The sequence below is a fragment of the Trachypithecus francoisi genome, unplaced genomic scaffold, assembly GCF_009764315.1.
Source record: "Trachypithecus francoisi isolate TF-2019V2 unplaced genomic scaffold, Tfra_2.0 Lachesis_group17, whole genome shotgun sequence".
Taxonomy (NCBI): Eukaryota; Metazoa; Chordata; class Mammalia; order Primates; family Cercopithecidae; genus Trachypithecus; species Trachypithecus francoisi.
Window position 1 is genome coordinate 76,018,148 of NW_022681462.1, and position 22,942 is coordinate 76,041,089.

Here is a 22,942-nt window from a genome sequence, read left to right on the forward strand (position 1 = left end):
CTACCAGGAGAGTTACCCGCGGCTCGGCGAGGGTGATGGGGGTCCCCGAGTCCCGGCACCTTCAGTCGTCATCCAGATATAAGAGCTGGAAGGAGCTCCCAGGGTCCTGAGAAGGGACATCACGTTGAGGCGCCATGCCCGTTCTCAGGGTGGGGCAGTCAGACTTCCAGTGCCCTTCTTCATGGCATGCTGGACAAGGAGTTGTTGGTAGACGAGGGTTAGGACACTTTTTAGCCCAGTGTCCAGCTACTCCGCACTTGTAGCACGGCCGCACTGGCTCAGACGGTTGGGGACTCTGGGGACATCTATTAGCCTAATGCCCTGGGTTACTGCATTTATAGCAAGCCCCTTTTATTGTCTTTGAGCCTCTGGGGATTTTGCTCTCCAGTTTTGGGTTACGGCTAGGCTGCAAAGCAGCAACTAAGGCTTGAGTCTGGAGCTGTACCTTCTGCTTTAGGCGGGCCTGTCGTTGGGCCTCAGCCGTTTCCTCCCTTGAATTATAGACCTTGAAGGCCGACTTGACTAGGTCTTGAATAGGAGTTTGAGGTCCATCCTCTGCCTTTTGGAGTTTTTTCCGAATATCCGAGGCCGATTGTGAAATAAAATATGATGCTAGAATAGTGGCCCCGGCTGGGGAAGCTGGGTCTAACTGAGTGTATTGAATTAAGCCTCAGTTAGCCTGTTTAAAAATGTGGCCGGGTTCTCATCTGGACCTTGAATAATTTCTTTTAGCTTATTGAAATTTACTACCTTATTGAGGCCGCCTGCATACCAGCCAGAAGACATTGAGTCATCATATCTCGTCTTCGGCGGCCTGGCTGGCCTACTTGATAGTTCCAGTCTAGGTCTATAGAGGGGACTGCTTGTTCCCCTAGTGGGAACTCAGGGTCTGTTAAGTGTAATTGGTTGGCATGCTGCCCGGCGGCCACTAGGATGCGCTCTTGCTCCTCAGGGTTTAGAGTAGAGGTAAGAATAACCTGGAGATCATGCCAGGTTAAATCGTAGGCCTGGTAAAGGCATCTAAATTCTTTGGTATAAATTGTGGGGTTGGCAGAAAAATCTAAGCGTTTTTCAATCTTTGAAAGATCTGCTAATGAAAAGGGAACATGAACTCTAACTACGCCCTCTGCTCCGGCCACCTCACACAAGGGTGCTAAGACCGCGGGCGGGGGGGGGTTGGATAGGGTGGGAGTAGGAGTGGGGGCAGTTAGGCAATCTTTAGAGCGGGTATGGGCAGAGATAGGTGAGCTAAGATGACCAGGCGGAAGTGCCGAGGGGTCAGAGGGAAGTGTAGCCTCAACAATGGTGGGAGGGGCTGAGGAGGGAGGCGGAACAACCGCCAGAGCGGGAGAGGGAGGTGGGGCCGAAAGAGGAGGTGGGGCCGAAGCTGGAGGGTGAGGTGGGGTATAGGGCGGGAGTGGAAGGGAGGGAGGGGAAGTAAGGTCTTCGGGCAACTCAGACAGGAAAGATGACTCCTCTTTTTCGGACTTTGTTAAGCCTGCATCCTTAGCCAGCATGACTTGAGCCAAGGAACACCGGCCACACAGGTCCGGACGAGAACGCAAGGCCCAAAATCCTTGTATATAATTAATTTCGGACCACTTGCCTAAGCGCTGACAAAAACTACTGAGGTTGGTCAAAATGTTACGGTCTAGAGTGCCCTCAGGCGGCCATTGAGACTGATTGTCTAATTTATATTGTGGTCACGCCACAGTGGAGAGGAACACCAGTTGCTTTCGCCTGAGATCTTGTTCTAATTGCAAAGTTTTGAGGTTTTTTAGAAGACACCCTAAAGGGGAGTCTCTAGGTATTTGGATTGGGGGTTTCCCATTGCCTTCCTCTCGGAAATAGGCGGAAACGGAAACCGAACTCTACCTGGCTACAAAGCGTCCTTTGGAGCCACCAGAGACCAGTGAGAGGCTCCTGGAGCCGGAATGGAGATTACCTCCAGGCGGACGTCTCTGTCCTGGACGGGTCTCCCACGGAACGGAATGGAGTTCCTTTGGGCAGACGTCTCTGCCTTTGGGAACTCCCCTGGGTCACCTGGTGACCGGAAAAAACCTTGGGCCTGCGCAGGACTTCTGGCCAAGGGATATGAGAGGGAGGCAGAAGGTACTCACCCCTAGGCGACTTGGAGGTGGGGAAAGCGATGTCCAGGTCCTGGTCCGTCTGGGGCGTGGAAGGAGGAGGCTCCTCGGACCTTGGGGGCCCTGAGGAGGGGTCTCCTCCCGGGTTTCGGCACCAGCTGATTGGCTTTAATGCGACTCCCAGAGCAAATGCCAGAGAAAAGGCAAGTAGGCAAGGCAAAAAAACCTTTATTTACAAACCAAATGTGAGGGAGGGGCGAGGTTCACCGGCCTCCCGCGGTGGAGGCCAACGAAGTCGCTCCTGCGTTCTCCGGTGAGGTTCCCAGGTCCGCACAGGAGCAGGGTCCAAGGAAGCTCGCGCTGGCGCTCTTGGGCGTGGTTCCTGGGTCCCACGCAGGAGGAGGGGCCGAGGAAGCTCCCTCCGGCGTTCTCCGAGAGGTTCCCGGTCCCGCATAGATGAGGAGGGGCCGAGGAAGTTCACGCTGGTGTTCTCCGACGAGGTTCCCGGGTCCCGCGTAGACGAGGAGGGGCCAAGGAAGTTCGCACCGCGCTCCTGCCAAGAGCGGCTTTTATGTCCTGGGCCCGGGAGTGGGAGGGCAGCGGGCGGGACATAGGCGGGTTGGGGGCGGGGTGGTAGGCGTGGCTAGGCGGGTTCCGGTTTCTCTCCGTCGGAGGTCGGGTTGCGCCTGCGCAGTCCACCCGTATCTTTCCCGGGCGCGGGAAAGTTGACAGTGAAGAACCCGGAACTGCGCCATCTTGCCTCCGTTTGTCCAAACAAGGATAACATGAGTTCCCATGCCAATTCCATTCACATGAGTTCCCAAGCCAACTCCATTCACATACCCCAATCCCACTCACATAGCTCCCATTTTGTTTCTCCCCACCCAGTGATTCTAGTTCTCTTCCCCACTTCCTGTCTGCCCTCTCACGCTGCCTTTAATTCAGACTTTGCATCTTCATCCTGACGCAGGGGGTCGTGTATGTGTGTATGAGGAGCCGGGGTAGATCATCTAACTTGGTTTGGGAATGCGCACAGAGCAGTCTCAGAGGCTTCTGGGTCCCTGCTTCTCAAAGTGTGTGGAGGGGAAAGGGAGAAAGGAAGTTGCTTTTCAAACCATCTAGGAGGATGAAATGACAGGACCATACCAGGAAGATGAAATCCGTTTCTTAAAACATCACTTTAAACATGCTCCTCATACCATACTCTCTCCCAGTTGCTCATAGGATAAAGAACAAATGCCTCATCTTGGCATACAAGGCTTTCCATAGCTTTTCCCCTTTGTACCCTGGAAGCATAACTCCTTTTTTGTGTCTCCTGAATTACTTATACTGATAGGGAACGGGGTCAGGGAAGTGCAAGGAAGAGAAGGGCAGGTCCCAGAAGGGCGGGTCCCTGGCAAGGGCTCCACCCCCAGGCATGTGCCCACGGACCTAGGTGAGGACAGGCACTCCTGCTTTGGCGCCCAAATGTTGCATTTCCCAAGACCACCTTGGCCTGCCACACCGTCATCCTATGAGTATAAAAATCCCAGAGACCCTAGCAGGCAGATACACAAGCAGCTGGACGTCGAGAGGAACACATCTGCGGAAGAAGATACAAGCAGCTGGATGTTGAGAGGACATTGAAGGGCGAATGCTGGCGGAAGAGCACACAACAGACACCAGCATGCCAGCAGGAGGCATCCACCAGAGGAACGACACGGAGTTTGGCCGGGAGTGTTGGAGAAGAGTCGGTGGCGGTCTGACTCCAGGGAAAAACCATCTCCCTTCTGGCTACCCCATCTGCTGAGAGCTTCTTCCAGTCAATAAAATCTTGCACTCTTTTTCCAAGACCACGTGTGATCCAATTCCTCTGGTACACCAAGACAAGAACCCCAAGGCAAGAACCCCGGAATACAGAAAACCCTCTGTTCTTGCAATAAGGCAGGGGTCTAATTGAGCTAATACAAGCCGCCTACGGACAGCTAAACCGAAAGAGCACCCTGTAACAAACACCCACTGGGGCTTCAGGAGATGTAAACATTCACCACTAGACACTGTCGTGGGATTGGAACCCCACAGCCTGCCCATCTGTATGCTCCCCTAGAGGTCTGAGCAGCGGGCACTGAAGAAGCGAGCCACACCCCCATCGCACGCCCTGCGAAGGAGACAAGAGAACTTTTCCCCTTTCCGTACTCCCTGATCTCACCTTCTCACCTGCAAGGCGTTTTACATCCTCACCTCCACCTCCACCCCAACCCAACTACCTCGCCTCATCTTACTTATTTTTTTTTTTTTTTATTTTCCTTTTTGAGGCACAGTCTGTTTTTTCCTTTTTGAGGCACAGTCTCGCTCCGTCTGCCAGGCTGGAGTGCAGTGGCACCATCTCGGCTAACTGCAACTTCCGTCTCCCGGGCTTAAGTGATTCTCCTGCCTCAGCCTCCCGAATAGCTGGGATTACAGGCGTGTGCCACCAGGCCCAGCTAACTTTTGTATTTTTAGTAGAGATGGGGATTCACCATGTTGGTCAGGCTGGTCTCGAACTCCTTACCTCAGGTGATCCGCCTGCCTTGACCTCCCACAGTGCCCGGCCCTACTTATCCTTTAAGACCAGCTTCATGTGCTGTCTCCTCCATGAAAACTTCCTCCCTGGATGATTCCAGTCCATATACTCTTTCTTGGAAATACCGGAGAGAACAGAGAGAATGTACCCTCTGCACCATTCATGTTGACACTTATACCGTCTTTTGACATTTAATTCCAAGTTGCCTTCTTGGCTCTGAACAGCAGAAATGAGAAGAAACTTTGAAGAGAAGGACAAAGTTCCAGTTGAACAGTTTAGAGCTCTAGACCAGGAGTCCAGATGCCTGGGTTCTCTTTAGGGCTTGGCCATGAATAGCCAGTGGCTTTGAGCAAGTTTTTATCTGGTTTGAGTCACCATTTTCTTATCAATGAAAAGTAGGGCATTACTTAGTTAATTGCACCAGCCCCTCTGCCTGATAGTCTCTGGTTCTGTTTTGTTTTACAGAATGGAGAGTAGTTTTATAGAAAAAAGAGGACAATATTGGGATCACCTTTGACCTGTCCATTTGGAAATATTTTTTTTTTTTTTTTTTTTGAGGCGGAGTCTCGCTCTGTCGCCCGGACTGGAGTGCAGTGGCCAGATCTCAGCTCACTGCAAGCTCCGCCTCCCGGGTTTCCGCCATTCTCCTGCCTCAGCCTCCCGAGTAGCTGGGACTACAGGCGCCCGCCACCTCGCCCGGCTAGTTTTTGTATTTTTTTTTTTAGTAGAGACGGGGTTTCACCGTGTTAGCCAGGATGGTCTCGATCTCCTGACCTCGTGATCCGCCCGTCTCGGCCTCCCAAAGTGCTGGGATTACAGGCTTGAGCCACCGCGCCCGGCCTGGAAATATTTTCTATTGAGTTATAGAAAGGCGGGAAGCTTTCATTTAGAACAAGTAAGTATATGAGAAATAACATCTGCCTGGTTATACAGTCTGCTACCAAATACTGGTGATGTTGAATGGTAAATCAATTCACGGCTTCCTCTGACCAGTCATATGTGGAATTACCGATAAATATTCTTCTGTTGTTTTAGGAATTCAGTTGCAAATATGGTAACCTGTGATAAAAGACAGAACCACAGACAGGATAGGACTTACACAAAGAGTGACCAGGTGTATGTTTTAAAGTGTTCTCATCACCTGTTCAGCCAGACAGCAGAGAGCTACACACATCAAGCTTGTTGTGAAGAAACATGGTGTAAATCTAAGTGGCAACCAAAATGTAGCTCTTTCCACTTCAACGACTGGGTGTAGACCTGCGCTGTCTAGTATATTAGTAGTAGCCACTAGCCCCCTGTAGCTATTTAAAGGTGAATTTAAATAAAATAAAATAAAATTTAAACTTCAGTTGCACAGTCACTGTAGCCAGATTTCAAGTACTCAGTAGTCAGATGTTACTAATGACTAACATATTGTATAATGTGGATATAGAACATGTTCATTATCACAGAATGTTCTATTGAAAGGCATTGGTTTAGACAAAGAGATATTCTGAAAAGAATGAATAATGAATGAATAAATGAGCAGCATTTTTTCCACCTAATTACTTGATAAGGAAGGAGTATGATGGTCTACATACAAGGATATATAACATAGTACAATAATACCTTACTATTTTATATATAGAGAGAGATATATATTTTTTAATTTTTTTGTGAGACAGACTCTCGCTCTGTAGCCCAGGCTGGAGTGCAGTGGTGTGATCTCGGCTCACTGCAACCTCCACCTCCTAGGTTCAAGCAATGCTCCTGCCTCAGCCTCCTGAGTAGCTGGGACCACAGGCGCATGCCACCATGCCCAGCTAATTTTTTGTATTTTTAGTAAGGGCGAGGTCTCACCATATTAGCCAGGCTGGTCTCGATCTCCTGACCTCGTGATCCACCTGCCTTGGCCTCCCAAAGTGCTGGGATTACAGGCATGAGCTACCACGCCCAGCCACTTTTCCAATTTTGAGACATTTTTGTGTATGAGAGTTATGTGACTTATTCAATATAATGAGTCTTTTAAATAGAGTCTTTTAAATAACATGTCTTCATTTTATAGGTGAAGAAGTGTAGTCTTAGGAAGGCTAGACTGTGAACTTGTGTGTGTGGGTCTCTAAGCCTTTCTCAGGCTTTATTTATTTATTTATTTATTTTTTTCAAGATGGAGTTTTGCTCTTGTTGCCCAGGCTGGACTGCAATGGTGCGATCTTGGCTCACCGCAACCTCCACCTCCCAGGTTCAAGCGATTTGCCTGCCTCAGCCTCCCAAGTAGCTGGGATTATAGGCATGCGCCACCATGCCTGGCCAATTTTGTATTTTTAGTAGAGACAGGGTTTCTCCATGTTGGTCAGGCTAGTCTTGAACTCCCGACCTCAGATAATCCGCCCACCTCAACCTTCCAAAGTGCTGGGATTACAGGCATGAGTCACCGCACCCAGCTGAGGCTGTATTTATTTAGCTCTAAACTGGAGATCACGATGGGACACAGACTTAGAGGTTATGTCCATAGGGATGATGTAGAAGCTAGAGAACAGATAAGACCCCAGAAGGAAAGAGATGGGACTGTCTTGCAGGACATGTAGACAGGGAATATTCCAGCTGAGGTCAGCAGTAGAGCTCTACAATGGTGAGAAAGGACAGCTGGGATGGGGTCCTGGTGCTTGGAGTGACTGATGGTGCATTTCAGGCCAGAGAGGTTCTGGGGTCTTTGAGAGAAGCGCATTCCCTCTCTGATCAGTCAACACAGGTTTGAAAGCTAGGAACGGCCAGGCGCGGTGGCTCATGCCTGTAATCCCAACACTTTGGGAGGCTCAGGTGGGCGGATCACCTGAGGTTGGGAGTTCCAGACCAGCCTGACCAACATAGAGAAATCTCATCTCTACTAAAAATACAAAATTAGCTGGGCATGGTGGCGCATGCCTGTAATTCTAGCTACTTGGGAGACTGTGGCAGGAGAATCACTTGAACCCAGGAGGCAGAGGTTGTGGTGAGCTGAGATCGCACCATTGCACTCCAGCCTGGGCAACAAGAGCGAAACTTCGTCAAAAAAACAAAAACAAAACAAAACAAAAAACCAGAAGCAGCCTAGCCCAGGAAGAAATCTAGTGCAGACGGTGTCTGAGAGTTAAAAACCAGGAAGACATTTCTCCAAGCTGTCACAAACATAGCATGAGCACAGTGCCTGGGTACAGTGTGGTCTGCCTTTCAGAATTAGACATTGCAGAGTCAGACACAAAAAAGGACACAGCTATCCTCAAGACCAGGCGAGAGAGCTTACATTGGATAAAAATCAATGTTTTGATGTGATACTCTTCAGAAAAGACCAAAGTCTGTGAGAGATAAAATGTGCTCTTCCTTTGTAGGGTGACACCTGAATAAAGGCTAAAAATAGTAGCTATCATATATTGAGTTATAACTTTGTACGAGATACTATACATGAATTCTTGTAACAACTTCCTAAGTTAAATACTGTTCTCCACACCACTGTACGGATGAGGAATCCCCGGTGTGCTGGAGCTGGTTCTTACTGTGATGTGAAACCTGATTATTGAATTTTCAGGATTTTGTTAGCCAGTTGACATACACTGTTAGCTTGAAATAGGCCATGGTAGGAATATTTAAACCACGGGGATTGGTGAATGCTACAAATTAGGGCCTTTACTCCTAGAGGGCCAGTTTGTGAAACCATTTAGCAGCACATAATTTTTGTTGTTGTTGTTGAGATGGAGTTTTGCTCTTGTTGCCCAGGCTGGAGTGCAATGGTGCAATCTCGGCTCACTGCAACCTCCACCTCCCAGGTTCAAGTGATTCTCCTGCCTCAGCCTCCCGAGTAGCTGAGACTACAGGCATGCACCACCACACCTGGCTAATTTTGCATTTTTAGTAGAGACAGGGTTTCTCCATGTGGTCAGGCTGGTCTCAAACTCCCGACCTCTGGTGATCCACCCGCCTCGGCCTCCCAAAGTGCTAGAATTATAGGCGTGAGCCACCGTGCCCAGTCAGCAGCACAGAATTGAAATAGACTCAAAGAGGCTTAGTGACTTGCCAAAGTCACACAGATGGTAGCAAGTGGCAGATCCTAGGCCAGTGCTGTTATTCTAAAGCCAACGGTCTTACCACTACGACCTTGATGGGGACTGTTTTATATCGGAGGGACAAGATAACTCACCTTACTTCATCACCAAAGCAAAACCATCTTGCTCATCAGTGACTCTGGGGTTAGAACTGCTTTGCAGAGCATTTCTTAAAGGCCTGGAATTCAAGCATTTGGCATCTCCATAACTCAGGAGATGCCCACAGGAAAAAAATGCATGGCCCTAATGCTCTGGAGACAGATGCTGATATGCACATTATATATAAACAAATAAATATGTATATTTTTCCCCATCTCCTCAGTGAATTTCATAAAGGACAATAGCCGAGCCCTTACTCAAAGAATGGGAATGACTGTTGTAAAGCAAATTACAGATGACCTATTTGCATGGAATGTTCTGAATTATGGAGAAGTAAACAGCATTTGCTGCGAGAAGGTGGAGCAGGATGCTGCGAGAGGGATCATTCACATGATTTTGAAAAAGGGTTCAGAGGCCTGTAACCTCTTTCTTAAATCCCTTGAGGAGTGGAACTATCCTCTATTTCAGGACTTGAATGGACAAAGTAAGTATCATTTAGTTTTGCATCTGTTTCTGCAAATAGAATAGACCATAACAAAGATCCATCATCCCCATGGCAGAGCCTCTGCTTTTCCTCCTCTTCATATCACCCGGCAGTGGCCTTTGATTCCTGCTAAGGAAAAGCTTAGATGATTTTAGGAAAAATTCATAGTAGATCAATTGATGGTGAAGCCAAACAACCCCAGGGCCAGGGAATAAATGATTGAGTATAGTGTCACTGCAAGATAAAACAGGACAATGAGTGTACTAGTTAAGCTGCCAATGCAGCAGTGGTTCTCAGCGTTCCCTGCTTGGATGAGATTTGCCTATGGGAGAGAGGCCCAGCTGACTACCTACTCCATGTCCAGGCCTCCTGGTAAAGACAGCCTGACTGACACAAGAGCACGATTCTATTTTTCATGAAATATGAATTCAGTTTTTATTTTTTTAAATTAGTAAATAAGGTCATGACAGATTTTTACTTAGAGTGAAGGCCTAATGTGCTGACAGTTACCCCTAACCATCTTTCTCCGCCAAATTATTTACTTTCCTTAACCCATACACAAGCTCCTCCCTTTTCCAACCAGCTGCTATAAGATTTGGTTGTGGAAAGGAGGAAACAGAAAGCAAAAAGCGGAGTGGGGTAAAGGATGCCGGGGAAACGGGGAGCAGACAGAACCCTTTGTGCCAGCTCAGAACTGGGAAAGGACATTACATTCACCAATGGCAGATTCTCAGCCTCACCCCCTCGTTCATCCTCCTGAACTCTAGGTTTTGAGGAGACACAGATTTGGGTCCTCTTTAACATCACCTCTTCTCTAATAGGTCTTTTCCATCAGACATCAGAAGGAGACTTGGACGATTTGGCTCAGGATTTAAAGGACTGGTACCATACCCCATCTTTTCTGAACTTCTATCCCCTTGGTGAAGATATTGACATTATTTTTAGCCTGAAAAGCACCTTCACAGAACCTGTCCTGTGGAGGAAGGACCAACACCATCACCGCGTGGAGCAGCTGACCCTGAACGGCCTCCTGCAGGCTCTTCAGAGCCCCTGCATCATTGAAGGGGAATCTGGCAAAGGGAAGTCCACTCTGCTGCAGCGAATTGCCATGCTCTGGGGCTCCGGAAAGTGCGAGGCTCTGACCAAGTTCAAATTCGTCTTCTTCATCCGTCTCAGCAGGGCCCAGGGCGGGCTTTTTGAAACCCTCTGTGATCAGGTCTTGTATATACCAGGCACAATCAGGAAGCAGACATTCATGGCCATGCTGCTGAAGCTACGGCAGAGGGTTCTTTTTCTTCTTGATGGCTACAATGAATTCAAGCCCCAGAACTGCCCAGAAATCGAAGCCCTGATAAAGGAAAACCACCGCTTCAAGAACATGGTCATCGTGACCACCACCACTGAGTGCCTGAGGCACATACGGCAGTTTGGTGCCCTGATTGCTGAGGTGGGGGATATGACAGAAGACAGCGCGCAGGCTCTCATCCGAGAAGTGCTGATTGAGGAGCTTGCTGAAGGCTTGTTGCTCCAAATTCAGAAATCCAGGTGCTTGAGGAATCTCATGAAGACCCCTCTCTTTGTGGTCATCACTTGTGCAATTCAGATGGGTGAAAGTGAGTTCCAGTCTCACACACAAACAACGCTGTTCCATACCTTCTATGATCTGTTGATACAGAAAAACAAACACAAACATAAAGGTGTGACTGCAAGTGACTTCATTCGGAGCCTGGACCACTGTGGAGACCTAGCTCTGGAGGGTGTGTTCTCCCACAAGTTTGATTTCAAACTGGAGGATGTGTCCAGCGTGAATGAGGAAGTCCTGCTGACAACTGGGCTCCTCTGTAAATATACGGCTCAAAGGTTCAAGCCAAAGTATACATTCTTTCACAAGTCATTCCAGGAGTACACAGCAGGACGAAGACTCAGCAGTTTATTGACGTCTCGTGAGCCAGAGGAGGTGACCAAGGGGAATGGTTACTTGCAGAAAATGGTTTCCATTTCGGACATTACATCCACATATAGCAGCCTTCTCCGGTACACCTGTGGGTCATCTGTGGAAGCCACCAGGGCTGTTATGAAGCACCTCGCAGCAGTGTATCAACATGGCTGCCTTCTCGGGCTTTCCATCACCAAGAGGCCTCTCTGGAGACAGGAATCTTTGCAAAGTGTGAAAAACACCACTGAGCAAGAAATTCTAAAAGCCATAAACATCAATTCCTTTGTAGAGTGTGGCATCCATTTATATCATGAGAGTACATCCAAGTCAGCCCTGAGCCAAGAATTTGAAGCTTTCTTTCAAGGTAAAAGCTTATATATCAACTCAGGGAACATCCCTGATTACTTATTTGACTTCTTTGAACACTTGCCCAATTGTGCAAGCGCTCTGGACTTCATTAAATTGGACTTCTATGGGGGAGCTATGGTTTCATGGGACAAGGCTGCAGAAGACACAGGCACAATCCACATGGAAGAGGCCCCAGAAACCTACATTCCCAGCAGGGCTGTATCTTTGTTCTTCAACTGGAAGCAGGAATTCAGGACTCTGGAGGTCACACTCCGGGATTTCAGCAAGTTGAATAAGAAAGATATCAAGTATCTGGGAAAAATATTCAGCTCTGCCACATGCCTCAGACTGCAAATAAAGAGATGTGCTGGTGTGGCTGGAAGCCTCAGTTTGGTCCTGAGTACCTGTAAGAACATTTATTCTCTCATGCTGGAAGCCAGTCCCCTCACCATAGAAGATGAGCAGCATATCACGTCTGTAACAAACCTGAAAACCTTGAGTATTCACGACCTACAGAATCAACGGCTGCCGGGTATTATAAATATCAGTGGTTTGTGCTATGTTCACTTAAAAAAAAATAACAGTGTATAAATTTGGAAAAGGAGAGAGGAGACTTTATTTCTTCCAAAGGGTTACAGCCTGCAGGGTGGCCATCCCGCAGGCTGGGAAACGTGCCTCTAACCAAGACCAGAGACAGGCACCTCGAAGGAAGGGTTGGGGTAGACGCTTTATGTTGAATGGGTTGACTAAACATACATATTCAACAGATTACAGGAGGAGCTATGACTATTCCTGAAGGTGGTCTTGACGCATGCCTATTGAATAAACATGCATGTAACATACAACCCAAGTTCACTGTGGGGTGGAGATTTAGCATTTAAATCAAGCTTATCCAACCTGCAGCCTGTGGGCTGCACGTGGCCCAAGACGGGTTTGAATGTGGCCCAGAACAAATTCATAAACTTTTTTTTTTTTTTTTTGAGGCGGAGTCTCGCTCTGTCACCCAGGCTGGAGTGCAGTGGCCGGATCTCAGCTCACTGCAAGCTCCGCCTCCCGGGTTTACGCCATTCTCCTGCCTCAGCCTCCCGAGTAGCTGGGACTACAGGCGCCCGCCACCTCGCCCGGCTAGTTTTTGTATTTTTAGTAGAGACGGGGTTTCACTGTGTTAGCCAGAATGGTCTTGATCTCCTGACCTCGTGATCCGCCCGTCTCGGCCTCCCAAAGTGCTGGGATTATAGGCTTGAGCCACCGCGCCCGGCCTTTTTTTTTTTTCTTGAGACGGAGTCTCGCTCTGTCGCCCAGGCTGGAGTGCAGTGGCTGGATCTCAGCTCACTGCACGCTCCGCCTCCCGGGTTTACGCCATTCTCCTGCTTCAGCCTCCCGAGTAGCTGGGACTACAGGCGCCCGCCACCTCGCCCGGCTAGTTTTTTGTATTTTTTAGTAGAGACGGGGTTTCACCATGTTAGCCAGGATGGTCTCGATCTCCTGATCTCGTGATCCGCCCATCTCGGCCTCCCAAAGTGCTGGGATTACAGGCTTGAGCCACCGCGCCCGGCCCATTCGTAAACTTTTTAAAAACATTATGAGTTGTTTTTTTTTGCAAAATTTTTTTTTTTTTTTTTTTTAGTTCATCAGCTATCATTAGCGTTAGTGTATTTTATGTGTAGCCCAATACAATTCTTCTTCCAGTGTGGCCCAGGGAAACCAAAAGATTGTACATCCCTTTAAATGATTTAAATGTATTACAATAGGCCTATACTTCAGAGGTTCTTTTCAGATCACAAAGGTAAGCAGGTACGCAATCTCTGTAAACCAGCCAGAACCAGTCTGTGGTTGGTGGTCCTCTGATCAGGAGAAAGTTACTGAAATCACTCTCTTCTCCAATCAAAGCTGTAGTTATGGCAGGTGGAACAGGGATTGTTAGCATTTGTGAGCTGGATGAGTTGCGAATTGTTTAATATTCACAACTATCAATATTGCTTATCTTGAGACCAATGCTTGTTTAGCTACCAAAGAAGAAAAATCTGTGGCGGTTATGGCACAGTTTATTCTTAAAAAAAATTTTTTTTTTTCGAGGTAGGGTCTTGCTCTGTCACCCAGGTGGGAGTGCAGTGGTGTGATCACAGTTCATTGCAGCCTAAACCTCCTGGGCTCAGTCGATCCTCATTGTTTGTTTTTTTTGGAGAGACGAGGTCTCACTATGTTGCCCAGGCTGGTCTTGAACTGCTGGGCTCAAGCAATTCTACTGGCTCCACCTACCAAACTGTTGGGATTACAGGCATGAGCCATGACACCCAGCCTAGGACAGTTTATTTTTTAAGTGTAGAGCTGCATGACTTAGCCTTTGCCTGACATGGTCTTATGTCCTGTTTATAACTTGGTATTTTATTGCCATAAAAAGTCTGTTCTGTTAGTCTCTTGATCTCTATGTTAACAGTAATGCTGATGGATTGTGTTCAAACCATAAAAGAGAGGGAGTATGATGATGTATGTTTGACCTCCCATCCTGTCATGGCCAGGTCCTTCGTTTAAGTTTTTTTCTGGGGTCCCCTTAGCCCAGAGGGGATGCATTCAGTTGGTGTGGGGTGGGGGGCTTAGGATTTTTAGTTTACAGCTATAATCAAGCCTGGCTGGAAATAATAGCCAGGAATACTGTGAAAATGTGAGATATATAGTTTTGCTTTATTTATTTATCTATTATTTATTTTTATAGATATGGGGGTTCAAGTGCAGTTTTTTTACATTGATATATTTCGTGGTGGTGAAATCTGAGCTTTGAGTGTAACCACCATTATCATTTCTCATCCCTTGCCTCCCTCTCACCCTCCCACCTTTCCAAGTCTCCATGTCTATTCCGCTTTCTACCTCCATGTGTACACATTATTTAGCTCCCACTTGTAAGTGAGTACATATGGTATCTGACTTTCCGTTTCTGAGTTATTTCACTTAAGATAATGGCCTCCGTTTCCATCAATGTTGCTGCAAAAGACATGACTTCATTTTTATTAGCTTTGTTTTAAATTTCCTAGTAGTTTCTGCTAGGTGTCAGGACTTGAAAGGAAGGTAGAAGGGCCGTGGAGAGAGGTCCATGCTGGGGGAAAGTTGTCAGATTGGGAGCCATAGGGAAGATTCCCAGAGCTGTAGTCTGATTGGAAAGATATATAAACACATACCTACATATATACATATATGTATGCATTCAAATATCTTTAAAATATTTTTATTAAAATATGAATATATTAGAAATATTTTTATTAAAAATATGAATATATTAAAAATATTTTTATTAAAAATATATTGGGAGGCTGAGGCAGGTGGATCCCCTGAAGTCAGGAGTTTGAGACCAGTCTGACCAACATGGAGAAACCCCATCTCTACTAAAAATACAAAATTAGCTGGGTGTGGTGGCACATGCCTGTAATCCCAGCTACTTGGGAGGCTGAGGCAGGAGAATCACTTGAACCCGGAAGGTGGAGGTCGCGGTGAGCTGAGATCATGCCATTGCACTCCAGCCTGGGCAACAAGAGTGAAACTCTGTCTCAAAAAATGAAAAGAAAAAAAAAAAAATATATATATATATATATATGCAGGTTAAGCTTGTCTTCAGCAAATCCTTCTGCGAGCACCCCCATCTTTACCCAACACCCAGTCCTCCCCTGCCAAGTGACACCCTGCCCTACTTCAAGTCTTGGAGGAAATCCAGTCTGTAAATTAATCACCTGCAGGAGTTAGTAGCTAATTGTGTTACAAGATTCTCATCTGGGAAACTGTAGAAGATACCCAGTCCCATTCCCACCCTAACTATTGTTTACTTAGTTGGGGCCAGGCCAGACTCACACCAGTAATTCCAACACTTTGGGAGGCCAAGGCAGAGGATTACTTGAGATCAGTCTGGGCACAATAGGAAGACCCTGTCTCTACCAAAAATTAATCATCTGGGTGTGATGGTGCATGCCTGTAATCCCAGATACTCTAGAGGCTGAGGTGGGAGGATCACTTGAACCCAGGAATTTTCAGGCTGCAGCAAGGTATGATCATACCAGTGCCTGGGCAACAGAGCAAGACCCTATCTCCAAAAAGAAAAGAAAAAAAAAAATGAATGAATGATAGAAGATTTGGGGAATATTGTCTAACATGATGAAATTCCAGATTTTAGACTTCAGACACAGATATGTGAGGGCAATCTTTCTGGGTAAAGGGGATACTTCCCCAAATTCCGAATAACACTAAAGGAGAATGCCTGCCCTGTACCTGTGTAGACCAGCCTGGTTGCCCAGAGCAGGAATGTTATGTGGTGTGAAGCTATGGGAAGCAGGAACCTTGTTCTACTTAAGTGTAGCAGTCTGGGGTTAGTTTCAGACACAAGCAATTTCCCACCTAGCTCTGCCTTGCTTGTCACCCTGCAGAGAAATTTTCTGTCATTTTGAGATTCTAGAATTTTTTGTACAGAGAGTCTTTGAAACCTCCTCCTTAATGCGGGAATCCCTCCTGTAAGATTTTGGATGTCACTAAGACTTTATTAGACTACCTTTTGTGTCAGGAAGCTCACCATCTACTCATGACAACTCTTCTTTTATACTGATCTTGTAAAGTGATCACCTGTGTGCTGAATTTGGCCTACATGGTGTTTAGAATTATTTTGTAATATTTGCCATTTAAAAAATTATTTACTTTATTTAACTATTACTATTTTTTTGAGACAGGGTCTCACTCTGTCACCCAGGCTGGAGTGCAGTGGCACAATCTTGGCTCATTGCAACCTCTGCCTCTTGGATTCAAGCAAGTCTCCTGCCTCAGAATCCCAAGTAGCTGGGATTACAGGCGCACGCCACCACACGTGGCTAATTTTTGTATTTTTAGTACAGATGGGGTTTCACCATGTTGGCCAGGCTGGTTTCAAACTCCCAACCTCAGGTGATCCACCCACCTCGGCTTCCCAAAGTGCTGGGATTACAGGTGTGAGCCACTGTGCCCGGCCCTCCTTCTTTTTTGTAGAGACAAGGCCTCTCTCTTGCTGAGGCCAATCTTGAACTCCTGGGCTCAAGTGATCCTCCCCCTCAGCCTCGAAAACTGCTAGGATTATAGGTATGAGCCACTGCACCCAGCCAGTTTTAGAAGGATTTTTTTTGTGGGGTTTGCAGGAGAGGGTGTTGTAGATTCCTTGACATTTTTATTGTAGACAATCATGTTATCTTCAAAAAGAATGATTTTAAATTCTTCCCTTCCAATCTGTATTCCTTTTATTTTATTTTATTTTTATTTTTTGCTTTATTTCACTGACTAGGACTTGTAGTACAATGTTGAACAGGGGTGATATGAATGAACATCTTGCCTTGTTCCTGACCTTAGGGAGAAAATATTCAGACTTTCACCGTTAAGTATAATGTTAAATGTAGTTTTCTTGTAGATGTCTTTTATCAAGTTGCTGAGAATTTTTTTTTGTCATGAATAGATGATGGATTGTGTTAAAGGTGTTTTCTGTATCCATTTATATGATCATGTCATTTTACATGAATGGACGTTGGATTGTTTTTATAAAATTATTTTTATTTTTGAGGCAGGGTCTTGTTCTGTCACCCAGGCTGGTGTGCAGGGGCATGATCATAGCTCACTGTAGCCTTGACTTCCTGGGCTCAACAGATCTGCCCGCCTCAGCCTCCTGACTAGCTGGGACCACAAGTGTGCACTATCACATCTGGTTAATTTTTAAATTTTTTGTAGAGATGAGTTCTCACTATGTTGCCCAGTCTGGTCTCGGACTCCTGTGCTCAAGAGATTTTCCCACCTGGGCCTCCCAAAGTGTTGGGATTACAGGTGTGAGCCACCCAGCCTGGATGTTGGATTATGTTACATGTGTTTTCTGCATCAATTTATGGGATCATGTAGTTTTTCTTTTAGACTGCCAATATAATGAATTATATGGATTGATTTCCAAATATTGAGCATCCTGCATTCCCTATATGAAACCCATTTGGAGGTGGTGTAATATTCTTTTTTTTTTTGAGACGTAATCTTGCTCTGTCACCAGGCTGAGTGCAGTGGTACGATCTTGGCTCACTGCAACCTCCGCCTCCCGGGTTCAAGTGATTCTTCTGCCTCAGCCTCCCAAGTAGCTGGGACTACAGGCACATGCCACCACACCCAGCTAATTTTTGTATTTTTAGTAGAGACGGGGTTTCACCACGTTGGCCAGGCTGGTCTCGAACTCCTGACATCGTGATCCACCTGCCTCGGCCTCCCAAAGTGCTGGGATTACAGGTGTGAGCCACCACACCTGCCATCATATTCTTTTATGCATGACTGAATTCCATTTGCTATTTTGTTGAAGATTTTTGATTCTATATTCATGAATTATATTGGTCTAAAGTTTAATTTCCTTTCTTTCTTTCTTTTCGAGACAGGGTCTCACTCTGTCACTAGGGCTGGAGTGCAGTAGCGTGATCTCAGATCACTGCAATCTCCGTCTCCTGGGTTCAAGTGATTCTCCTGCCTCAGCCTCCAGAGTAGCTGGGATTACAGGAGCCTGCCACTAGGCCCAGCTAATTTTTTGTATTTTTAGTAGTGATGGAGGTTTCACCATGTTGGCCAGGCTGGTCTCAAACTCCTGACCTCGTGATTCGCCTGCCTCGCCCTCCCAAAGTGCTGGGATTAGAGGCGTGAGCCACCTCGCCCAGCCTCAATTTTCTTTCTTTTCTTTTCCCTCCTTCCCTCCCTCCTTTCTCTCTCTATTCTGTCTCTCTCACTTTCTTTCTTTCGTTAAAGACAGTGTCTCATTCTGTCACCAAGGCTGGAGTATAGTGGTGTGATCACAGTTCATTGCAATCTTGAACTCCTGGGCTCAAGCGATTCTCTTGCCTCAGTCTCCTGAGTAGCCAGGACTACTCACACCTGCCACCACACCTGGGTAATTTAAAAAATATTTTGTAGGGATAGGGTCTAGATATATTGCCCAGGCTGGTCTCGAACTCCTGACCTCAGGTGATCCTCCTACCTTTGCCCCCAAAGCATGGGGATTATAGGAGTGAGCCTTGGCCGGGCGCGGTGGCTCAAGCCTGTAATCCCAGCACTTTGGGAGGCCGAGACGGGCGGATCACGAGGTCAGGAGATCGAGACCATCCTGGCTAACATGGTGAAACCCCGTCTCTACTAAAAAATACAAAAAACTAGCCGGGCGACATGGCGGGCGCCTGTAGTCCCAGCTGCTTGGGAGGCTGAGGCAGGAGAATGGCGTAAACCCAGGAGGCGGAGCTTGCAGTGAGCTGAGACCCGGCCACTGCACTCCAGCCTGGGCGGCAGAGCGAGACTCCATCTCAAAAAAAAAAAAAAAAAAAAAAAAAAGGAGTGAGCCACTGTGCCTGGCCTAAAATTTTTTCTTCTACATCTTTGTCTGCTTTTCATATCCAGTTAATGATGGCTTCATAAAATAAGTTGGGAATTGTTCTTTATATTTCTATTTTCTGGAAGTGATTGTGTAGAATTGATATTATTTCTTCTTTACATGTAAAGATTTGTGGCAGAATTTACAAGTGAACATATCTGTGCCTGCAGATTTCTTTTTTGGGACATTTTAGATTATAAATTCAATTTCTTTAATAGCTATAAGGCTATTCCGGTTACCTATTCCATATCTCACAACTATTGGTAGTTTGTGGTTTTCAAAAAATTGGGCAATTTCATATATGTTGTCAAATTTATGTGTGTAGATTTGTTCATATTATTCTCTAATTGTCCTTTTAATATCTGCAGTGTGTGTAGTGATATTCCCTTTTTTGTTTCTGATATTGGTAATCTGTGTCTTCTTTTTCTTTGTCAGTCTTGGTAGAAATTTTCTAATTTTATTGATCTTTTGAAAGATCCAACTTTTAGCTTCATTGCTTTTTTTCTATTGTTTACATTTATAATTTTGATTTCTGGGCTGGGCATGGTGGCTCACGCCTGTAATCCTAGCACTTTGGGAGGCTGAGGCCAAAGGATCACTTGTGCTCAGGAGTCCGAGACCAGCCTGGGCAACACAGTAAGATCTTGTCTCTGTTTTTAATTTTTATAATAAAGATGTAATAATTTTGATTTTCACCCTTATCTTTATTAGTTTCTTTCTTCTTTCCTTTATTTTGCTCTCTCTTCTGTAATTTTTTTTTTTTTTTTTTTTTTGAGACAGTCTTGCTCTGTAGCCCAGGCTGTAGCGCAGTGGCGCGATCTCGGCTCACTGCAAGCTCTGACTCCTGGGTTCACGCCATTCTTCTGCCTCAGCCTCCCGAGTAGCTGGGACTACAGGCGCCCAACACCACGCCCAGCTAATTTTTTGTATTTTTAGTAGAGACGGGGTTTCATTGTGTTAGCCAGGATGGTCTCGATCTCCTGACCTTGTGATCCGCCCGCCTCGGCCTCCCAAAGTGCTGAAATTACAGGCGTGAGCCACCGCACCGGCCTGTAATTTCTTTTTTTTTTTTTTTTTTTTTTTTTTGAGACGGAGTCTTGCTCTGTCACCCAGGCTGGAGTGCAGTGGCCGGATCTCAGCTCACTGCAAGCTCCGCCTCCCGGGTTTACGCCATTCTCCTGCCTCAGCCTCCCGAGTAGCTGGGACTACAGGCGCCCACCTCGTCGCCCGGCTAGTTTTTTGTATTTTTAAGTAGAGACAGGGTTTCACCGTATTAGCCAGGATGGTCTCGATCTCCTGACCTCGTGATCCGCCCGTCTTGGCCTCCCAAAGTGCTGGGATTACAGGCTTGAGCCACCGCGCCCGGCCTGTAATTTCTTAAGTAGTATGCCTCGGTTGTTGATTTGAGACCTTTCCTGATTTCTAATATAAGTGTGCAATGTTGTAAATGTCCCTGTAAGCACTGTGTTAGCTGAAGATTTTCTTTTTTCTTTTCACCCCTTTGTGAGTGGAGAGCTGCAGATTTTGAAGTTTTGTTCTTATTTTTAAAAATATTTTTCAAAATATTGTCAAATTTTCCTTGAGACTTCTTCTTTAATGCATAATTATTTAAAAGTGTGTTAATTTTCAAGTGTTTAGAAATTTCCCTGTTATCTGGGAAATTATTTGGAGAACATGCTTACAGTGAAGTACAATGCCCATCTCTTATAAAAAGTATATTTTTATGTCTATTTCATGAGCATTTTTGGCTCATGGTGATCATTAAAATCTTTTGATTGGTAACAAAAATGACAGTAATAGTAAATGACATAGTAAATAGCAAATATCCGCTGAACAGAGTCTAATCTTCTTTCTTTTGACAGGTGGTCTGACTGACAGATTGGGTAATTTGAAGAACCTTACAAAGCTCATAATGGATAACATTAAGATCAATGAAGAAGGCCGGGCGCGGTGGCTCAAGCCTGTAATCCCAGCACTTTGGGAGGCCGAGACGGGCGGATCACGAGGTCAGGAGATCGAGACCATCCTGGCTAACACGGTGAAACCCCGTCTCTACTAAAAATACAAAAACTAGCCGGGCGACGAGGCGGGCGCCTGTAGTCCCAGCTACTGGGGAGGCTGAGGCAGGAGAATGGCGTAAACCCGGGAGGCGGAGCTTGCAGTGAGCTGAGATCCGGCCACTGCACTCCAACCTGGGCGACAGAGCGAGACTCCGCCTCAAAAAAAAAAAAAAAAAAAATAAGATGAATGAAGAAGATGCTATAAAACTAGGTCAGATTTCTGTTCTTATATGTGTATTAATGTGAGTCTGATAATAACAGGAGTTAACTTCAGGCTCTGACACTGGCTGTGTCTGCACAAGGCAAGGATGTTTTTATGTACTTATGGCTACATTGGTTTCCCTAGACATTTTCCCTACTGCCATTACAATCCTTTTATCTCATTTTATTCAAATTGTACAACACTAGATGGTAACCCTTTTGGGAAGAGAGCCCATGACGTGTTTTTAATTTCCCTCTCCCTGGCTCATTGGCTATGTTTTTATTTAATGCATAGAAACAATATTTTAAAGTTTATAGTATGGTTTCATAATTGCATAGAAACAATATTTTAAAGTTTATACTATGATTTCATAATTAAGTAAAATTTCATAAATGAAATAGGACACAGGAAACAATGTGAATCAAGAAAACTTTGGGGGAAGCATGCTTTCATCCTACACTGGAGGTTGTTTCCCCAATCAAAAAAATGAAAAGGAAAAGGAAACTTCAGGAACACAAGCAGAACACATGGCTTACCACAGGGAACCAGGCCCTCCAGGCCAGGGAGGATTCCTGTTAAAGCTGCTTTCCTTGAATGTCCCTGTTTCCTTGTGTGTTCGATTTTTTTTTTTTTGGCTCTTTTTTTCCCCTACTTGAGTCCTCACTAAAAGGCTCCTCTCTTCCCTTCACCTTGTTCTTTCTTATTCTGCTTCCTGCTGAAAGACAACTCTATCCTATAATCAAAACATAGCTGAAGCCTGGGCACAGTGGATCACGCCTGTAATTCCAGCACTCTGGGAGGCCAAGGGGGGGTGGATCACCTGAGTTCAGGAGTTCAAGACCAGCCTGGCCAACATGGTGAAACCCCATATCTACTAAAAATACAAAAATTAGCTGGGCATGGTGGTATGCACCTGTAATCCCAGCTACTTGGGAGGCTGAGGCAGGATAATCACTTGAACCGAGGAGGAGGAGGTTGCAGTGAGCCGAGATTGCTCCACTGCACTCCAGCCTGGACGACAGAGAGAGACTCCATCTCGAAACAAAAACAAAAACAAAAGCAAAACATGGCTGACTTCTTTTCCTTATATGGCCTACGTGAGAATAATCAAATTAATTCAGTGTTCAATAAACATGTATTGCATGTGTATAAATTACACAGAAAATCAGAGCTGGAAGAGGATTGAGAGCATCTAATCCAACTCATTCATTTCACAGAAAACTCCACTGGAACCTAAAATAGCTTACTGAGTTGCTCAAGATATTACCAACTGGTAGAAAGAGGTCAAAAAGTACCTCTCTAGGACAGCCTGCTTCTGCTATTAAGGAATCAAAATATGAACTTGACTAAACCAGTATTATATTAGTAATAATTTACTCTTTATTAAAGAGTTACTGTGCTATAGATTAGACAGTAGCCTAGGCCGTTTTATATACTTCATTCCACTGAATCCCCACAACAGTCCTAGTACATAGATATAATGATCCTTAAAGCTTAAGCTAAAAGATTAAATAACTTGCCCAAGTTTATAATTATTAAGTAGGGGATCCAGGAACTGACTGCAAAGCTCATGCTCACAACCTCCAACCTGTATGTACTCCCATGACAACAATGAACATTTATTGAACATTTATTGAGCACTTACTATGTGCCACATTAAATATGTTACATACATTATCTGCAACCTTCCCGAAAGCTCTGCAAGATTGATATTATTAGAATCATGTATTTCTTTTCTTTTTTTTTTT

The 22,942-nt window shown here is 45.7% G+C and overlaps 1 protein-coding gene across 1 annotated transcript in view; it reads left to right on the top strand.

Annotated features, from left to right (window-relative positions):
- NLRC4 (NLR family CARD domain containing 4) overlaps positions 1-22,942 on the top strand; it is a 54,172-nt gene that overhangs the window by 12,325 nt on the left and 18,905 nt on the right. Inside the window, 6 exon segments of the mRNA XM_033176094.1 lie at positions 5,095-5,161; positions 5,476-5,524; positions 9,010-9,270; positions 10,092-12,086; positions 20,795-20,872; positions 21,189-21,203. Coding sequence (XP_033031985.1) covers position 5,524; positions 9,010-9,270; positions 10,092-12,086; positions 20,795-20,872; positions 21,189-21,203 — 2,350 coding nt within the window. The 5' untranslated portion in view covers positions 5,095-5,161; positions 5,476-5,523.